This window comes from Amphiprion ocellaris, chromosome 2 (genome assembly GCF_022539595.1).
Source record: "Amphiprion ocellaris isolate individual 3 ecotype Okinawa chromosome 2, ASM2253959v1, whole genome shotgun sequence".
Classification (NCBI taxonomy): domain Eukaryota; kingdom Metazoa; phylum Chordata; class Actinopteri; family Pomacentridae; genus Amphiprion; species Amphiprion ocellaris.
In genome coordinates this window covers 36,805,280-36,812,925 of record NC_072767.1, presented here as the reverse complement: position 1 = coordinate 36,812,925, position 7,646 = coordinate 36,805,280, and the positions used below count along the sequence as shown (strand labels likewise).

Genomic DNA, 7,646 nt, shown 5'->3' with positions numbered 1-7,646 from the left:
CAAACAGTTTTTTGGAAGAAGTTTCCAATCGAAATCACCGGGAAACCACTAGTTTAAGATGGAGCAAAGTGTTGTACTTTAAAATCTTATCATATGTGGGTTTAAGAGCCTTAACTGAAGACAACAATCTATCAGATAAATGTAGAGGAGTGAAAGTAAAATACAAGCACCTTAAATGTGTCCTCAACTGCATTACCTCAATAAATCTACTTACAGAGCTGCTGGTATCCTTTCGGTGTCATGCAGCTGGTACATTTCATCTCTATGATGGCATTTTAAAAGCCTTGACACTGAGCAGAGAACAAACACCGTCAATTTAAGACTAATCCTCGGTGCATTAAGACATTCAGAAAGCTGGAGCATTAGCCTGTGATGCTGAGTTGGCAAAATGATTTTAAAAAAAAAAAACGTGAGAAAGTTTTGAAAGCCTCAGTACTTAGAAGAACACATCAAAACCACCCCACTGAAAGTTGATATCTACTTCACAATTAATGTGCTCTCTCCTTTTCTAAATAACTGCAAGTGTAAACAGTCATTTCAGAACATGTGGCACCACTCCCTATCACTGCAGTTGTTGAGAACAGGTTGGTGCTTCTACCTCTGTGAGACCAAACCACTGTGCATGTAGTGCCACCTATTGATACAAGGCAGTACTGCAATAAAAGAAGCACAGTGATGTTCCTATTTGAGGTTGTAGGACGACATCTAGTGGGAAGTTCCTCCTCCTCTCTTCTCCAAACGTGTGGAAAAACTTCAAAAATACAGAGCAAGTGCGAAAAGTGTGTTTATTTTGGCGAAACAAGGCACTGTACAGTTGCGCTACAAAAATGACTGGTTCAGTGCTTGAAACACTGTGGGACTACAAACACTGGTCACCGAACCAAATAAGTGCATCTATTCATTTTGGTCAGTCCTAAGTGGAAATTATCGACTGCAGATCTCCTGGTCAGAGAGCAGTAAACTGTAGCAGGACACTATTCCAGAAGGTTTTCAGACCTTAGTGTAGCGAAGGTACTTCTTCCCAGAGGGCAGGTCTTTAGTAGTCACACCACTGGGGAAGAGAGAAGCAGCTTCAGCATCAGACAGGGAGGGAATGACCATGACTTCATCACCAGGCTGAAACAGAAGAACAGGGAAGTGTATTTTACCAGACGAGACTAGTTTTCTCACATGATTAGATAAAGTCTTCACTGCGATGATACTCATGCAGAAAACTCCTATCGCTCCTGTGACCTGCAGTATTTAATCATGTGATGCTCCCACTCAAAATCTGGTCAAATCGTAGCCTCGAGTTCGACATTTTTGCCTTCCCCGTCTTGGCTTTTTGAAAACTTAACAATGAGCGAGGGGAAGATGTGACTGAGGATGCCCATATGGTAGCAAGTAATCACAGGGCAGTCACAGCCTAAATCACACCCTACTTTATTCAATCTAAATGGGACCATGATTTACAAAATGAAAAGAATTATGTATTGAAAGAGGCTGGAAAGTAGCAGTTGAGGCCAGAAACTGTTTACTGAAGCAATAAATCAAGTGAAGGACATTTCTCAATTGTCTACATAATCTTCTTTTTGCAAGAGGAGACGTCGCCCCCTGTTGACTGTTTGAAAAAATGCAAATTTAAGGCACTTCTGCCCTGGCTTTACTTTCCAGATCAAGAGACTTTGACCATCATTCATATACTTGACTGACTCACTGAATGTAGACTGCAGGTATAAACCTACATTTCACACAGCTGTCTTCTCCACTTCTTCTATCTGCAAATTACCTCCAGCTACAACCTCCAACACACAATCTGCATGCTTCTTTTAAAGAGTTAGCCATTTTAATGTGCCTCCCTGTGTGCAACTGTTCTTCCAAAACAAGCTTTTTGTCTCTATTTTGCAAAGACACATCCTGGGCTTAGAACCACCCAAGACGAATGAGAGTGATTTAAAGAAATAAAAGCAAGCCACCGCATTTCCCCTCTACATAAGAATGATAAATAGGCACAGCCAGAACAATTTTTAGCCCTGGCAAAGTGCTATAGAGGTAGGTCTGGCTATGTGAGGCTATTAATATACAACTTATAGACACTTAAATTGTATATTGTGAAGGATGCACTTACAATTTTACTCATATCTGAAAGGCAATCAGCGCAGCTTAACAAGGGTCACTGCTCCAGACCAAGGAGTAGTTGGATACATAACCCCCCCATAAAAAATTTAAATAAATGTATATCTATTTAGAGGCACTCTTTGCTGGATTTAAGTCAGCAGCCCTGGACAGAGAAAGGCAAACTGACTCCTCTGCCGTTTTCAGTGGTAATGCTAAGCTAAGCTAAAAGGGCAAGATGTAAGTGTGGTATGAATCTAGTCCTGGTCTTACCAAGAGCTCAAATATCGTTTTTGTGGTTGACAGCTAGTAGTACCCATCATATCAACATCCACCTCTAAAGAGAGCTATACACCCATTTTTGCTCTCTGATCACCCAGACTGCTGACTGACATGAGTAAATGCTGAACTATGTACCTTCCAATCAACAGGTGTGGCGACCTTCTTCTGTGCTGTCAGCTGCAGAGAGTCGATGACTCTGAGCAGCTCGTCAAAGTTCCTTCCAGTGGTGGCGGGGTAGAGGATGGACAGCTTCAGCTTCTTGTCAGGACCGATCACAAACACCTGAAGTGGGTTGAGATAAAGTTCAACACAACATCCAGAACAGGCTCATCATTTAGACTTATGTCCACTTAAAACTGTCCATTAAACCATTGAAATTCATACATTTTTCCAAAAAATAATGTACGTCATCCAGTCCAATCTGGTGACGAATAAACATTAAAGTCAGGACGTTATATATTTTATTGCACATGACAAATTTTATTTATACTAATAATGACGCTGTTTTTCATCTTTGTTCATTGTAGTGACATAAAACATTATATCAGCTATTGATAAGGAGCTCATCATGGGTAATATATTAATGGTTATGTAAGTGTGATTAGGAGGACAGGTTCTCACACAGCGAGCCGTGAGCGGTATCCCATCCTTGTCTTTCTCATCGGGGTCCAACATGCCCAGCTGGACTGACAGCTCTCTCTTGTCGTCAGCGATGATGGGGAAAGGCAGAGGACTTTCACCCTCACTGTTAAATGCCATCACATCCTTTACAGACAGAAGGGACACATTCAGTCTTTACTTCTTAGTTACTGCAAGTCATTCTCATCAGTTAATAATTCTCTCCATCCTGGCAGCTACTACTACTGTGCAGGTTGTAGTGGCTTTTAATCTTTAACTCCACAAACAATGGTTCACTAGCAGGTTAAACAAGGACTATCAACTACATGCTCTCCTGCCAACACTGTTGCATCACACGGGGGTATAAAGTAGCCTGGAAGAAAAAAAAAACACTTGGGTCAGACAGCATGTGGTTTTCTTCATTTTCTGGCAGCAAAGAAGACCATTCATCAACTGAGTTCTCACTCTTGGACCAATCACTGGCCTCTCTGAGGAGGTGTTACTTCAACGGGGTAACCCATTCAAAAGCCAAACAGTGAATCCAATCTGTGGTGAGAGTGGAGGTGGGATTAAACCCATCAGCGTCTGTCCCCTCAGTTTCATCCAAATATCAAACATAATAAAAACAAGACAAATGTAGTAAAAAAATAAGTGCAAACAAATAATGTTTATTTATATATATATATATATATATATATATATATATATATATATATATATATATATATATATATATATATATATATATATATATATATATATTTTATTTTATTTTATTTTTTTTTTAATTAATTAAAATAAAGCCGATCCTCAGGCATTGATTAAATGTCACAAACCCATTTCTGAGTATCAAAATTACATATTTAGAATTCAATTCCATTAAATTAACACTTTTCGTCTTAAAATGGCTTAGATGCAACTCTAGAATGTATGAAGTTCCTGCCTATTTTTCCATCCACTGCTCTGCCAGTCGCTGCAGCTCGAGCACACCAGCTCACCTACGACTGTAAAACTAGTTTACACAAATATCAATTTGTAATATTAGAGTAATATAACTGTACATGCTTGACCTGGAAACCAATTCTGAAGAAGAATAACGATGCAGAAAGCCACACTGCAAACCGATGGGATTGATTCTTTAAATCTGCTACATATAAAACCTCAGAAGTCTGAAACTGAATTTTTTAGTCTTTTATCAGTACAAAGCAATTTCAAAGTCTGAATACTTAGTCATGGTGTTAAAAGGTTACTTCACTCAAGAAGTCCCCCGGTATGTAATAAACGTGATGTAGAAGTTTCAACAAGTTTTTAAAAAACTTTGATTTGTATCACATATTACATTTTCAATTGAAACTGACAGATTGTTTGGAGGTTATTTAAAGAATGTGATTTTACTAAACTGCAAACAAATTGTGGCTGAGAAAAATAATTTTTTTGGATTGAAGATTTCTCACAATCACATTTTGAAGCTTAAACAAACTGCTTTTGTCCAAACAGAAGAGGGTTGTGTAAACTGCAATCTTCTGTGTCAGTGGATCTTTAGAAAAGTGTTGATAAACTGATTCGACTACTTGTAAAATATGCAATAAAGCTGCTGCAGTGACTCACATAGTTAAAGGCACTGCATTGCCTGCAGAATTTACATGATTCTGAGCATGTGTCACTCAGACCCTACCAGATGCTATGTAGTTACGGATACAGAAAGCATAACACAGACCTTAGAGCAGACACTTTCTAATGTTAAGATGAACATATCCCTTATTTTTTCAAAACCTGACCAGATAGGAGCTAAATCCAGGCTATGGATCTTTGCTAAATAATGCCCTTGGACAATTCGAAAAAAAAAAGAAAGGACTTATATTTGAGTGTGCAGGACAGCAAGCACTTACATGCATGGATCCTGCCCACAAAGATCAACAGCTTGAGTGTAATGACAATTACAATGTGACTGCAGTGACTTATGACACTACTGAATTTTTCTAGATCAAGAGAACCACCTATATGCTTTATAATAGTAAATAAAACTAATAACAATAAACAAGGTTTAATTATCACCCTTAACTCTCACTTCACCCACAAGTAGCCCAACCTGTTATATAAGGTTGAGATTTCACCTCTTGACCTTGACAATAAATCACTGGTACAGTGACACAGAATAGGTTTTCATGCACCTTGCTCCAGCCTTTGTGATCCTCAACGCTGTCGATGGACAAAGCGATCATCTTCACACTCCGTTTCTTGAACTCATTGCTGATTTTAGCAGCACAGGCCAGCTCAGTGGTGCAGACAGGAGTGAAGTCCCTCGGGTGGGAGAACAGGATACCCCACCTGCAAAGGGAAGGAAATAGAAATAAAGCAACATGATTATCTGGCTCGGAAGCACCAATGTATAAAAACTGGATGAGGAAAACAGGAGTAAAGTCAGTGCCTGCAAGCATTCTGCATGTATGTGCTTCTGTTTACAACTGACCTTGCACGAGGCTTTTAGTTTTATGAGCTGGCTGTGTTGCGTCACTCGAGTCACAAGTTCTAGTAATCGCAAGCCGAATAAAGTGGAATAAAGGTGAAAACTTGCACAGATGTAGAACAATATTTTCCATGTCCCTGTGCATTGTAATGTGTGCATGTCATTGGCTTTTCAAACTTCATTTGCAGTGTTTAATTTGTGAATTTAGTCAGTTTTTGTGCATTTATGCCTTGGTGCAGTTGTATTTGAACAATGCATGGCTTCCAAAAGATTTAAAGAGATTTTTAAAAAATCCCCAAAAAACAGGAGTAAGAGTGCACAGAGTGAGAGGGGGTGGAGAAGGCTGAGAAAGAAAAAAAAAAGAACAGTATGTCTCTGTGTCCAAATACAGACTGGTTCAGCAGGTGTCTGTGAATCTGGGAGTCAAACTGAAGAGATAAAATCCAGCTGTGTTGCACTGAAAACTACAGTGAAAGACAGAGCAGACATTTCCTGCTAAAACAGCACAGAGCAACTTTTGAAACGTTAATCTTTTTGAAAAGATCACATGAGTTTTACTTGTTTTTTTATTCCAAAACTGTCTGCAACAATAGACTCGCTGGCTTCAAATGTGGCTGTACAAAGTTCGTTGTTCGCTCCCGCTGGGATTGCTACTTCCACTTGCACTGGCAGGAACAATCTAAATCAACTGCTGCTGAAAAACATAATGGGAAGCCAGAAAATTGGGACGCTGCTTCAACAGATGGCTGCCTCTGACAGTCCAGTATCTATTCCCAGAGTGGAACTAAGGAAGTTATTATGCAAGTAACAAAACTGGGGAGTATCCTTGTACTGATAAGATTAGATTTCAGGAGGACGTGTCTGTCTGGAAACTAGGGTCAGCTATACTGTTGCTCAGCCGCACTGTGTCCAACTTTTAGATTGGGAAAATCAGTGGACAAAACCTGATTTTGTCCAATTATTGTCACAGTTTATTCTGAAGTATTGCTTTATCTGATTAATATAGGAATCACAATAACATTAAAATCAGCTGGGATGAAAAACAAAAAAATCTAGTGTGCTTTTACGTTATGAATCATCTACCAATAGTGTTTTTGCTGCTTAATTTTTTATAAATGTACTGTGTTGAATTATTCTGACATGCTTTTAGAACAGGTGTGTGGATAAAAGCCTGAAAATTAACAGGTGTTCGTGTGGGGAAAAAAGCACATCAAACAGTGAAGCTGTGCACATTTACACTCTGTCCATGCCCAACTGAGGTTGCCTGTGTGTGTTACGTTACACACGCGCACGCACACGCACACGCACACGCGCACACACACACACACACACACACACACACACACACACACACACACTTTCTGTTCTCTGTGCTCTTTTGAAGCAGCTGAGCTTAACAGGCTTACAAATTAGATGTGCTGAAACAGCTCCAAGTTCACACAAACAGAACACAGGCATTTCCTTACTGTGGTTACACCCGACTGATGAACTAACCAGAGAAAACAAAATAAAACAAACACTGCATCAGTTGTTTTTCATTGAATTAATTATATCCACATTAAAATGAAAAATTACTTATCCTCTTTTCGGCTATTTTAAAACATAGACACAGATTTATACAGAGTGGAAAACTACAATTGTTGCTAAATTGTGGAGTTTTACATCACATTTGAGTTCCCTATCTTATCTGGACCGACAGTCATGATTATGCAACTATCTGCGTGCCGACCAGCAGGTGGCGCACGACAGTCTCAGGATTAGTGAGTCAAATGAGAATAAATCAACATCAGTTTTTGCATTAAGAATTAATCTACATTCGCGCAAAACTACCTGTACATAACTGTTCAATAACATGTTGCACTTATATAAAAAACTGCGCATAAAACAATTGAGTTAAAACGTGTTTCCTGAACATTGGAGCCTGCGCACTTACGAGTCTCCCAGGAAATCGTGGAACTTGATCTTGCCGATGGTGGTGTCGGCTTCGAAGTTGGGGAAAACGTCTCCCAGCAGAATTCCGGGCATGTTGGGCTCCTCTCTGCGGCTCAGACACCAGAGAAATGAACGTAGGCCTGCGCTCCTTGCTGCCGTGACCAGCACATGAATGGATCCGGACGGGGCGGAGTTAAGTCACGTAAATACGGAACCTTGCGTCAGTCACGGACCAATCAGAGAAGAGGCGGAG

The 7,646-nt window shown here is 39.7% G+C and overlaps 1 protein-coding gene across 1 annotated transcript; it reads right to left on the bottom strand.

Moving 5' to 3' along the window:
- Positions 1–771: 771 nt before the first annotated feature.
- On the bottom strand, positions 772–7,578 carry prdx6 (peroxiredoxin 6). Its single transcript, XM_023283847.3, has 5 exons — positions 7,395–7,578; positions 5,166–5,322; positions 2,998–3,141; positions 2,512–2,658; positions 772–1,116 (listed from the first exon to the last, which is right to left on the bottom strand). The coding sequence occupies exons 1-5, from the start codon at positions 7,484–7,486 to the stop codon at positions 991–993; spliced, it is 666 nt and encodes a 221-aa protein (XP_023139615.1). The 5' UTR covers positions 7,487–7,578; the 3' UTR covers positions 772–990.
- Between the last annotated feature and the right edge of the window lie 68 nt (positions 7,579–7,646).

Bases quoted from the DNA above. Each gene is read 5' to 3' on its own strand.
- prdx6 (XM_023283847.3), bottom strand. From the start codon at position 7,486: ATGCCCGGAATTCTGCTGGGAGACGTTTTCCCCAACTTCGAAGCCGAC. The intron at 5,323-7,394 runs GTAAGTGCGCAG...TTCCCTTTGCAG, and splicing joins CACGATTTCCTGGGAGACTC to GTGGGGTATCCTGTTCTCCC. The intron at 1,117-2,511 runs GTACATAGTTCA...CTTCTGTTTCAG, and splicing joins CCACACCTGTTGATTGGAAG to CCTGGTGATGAAGTCATGGT.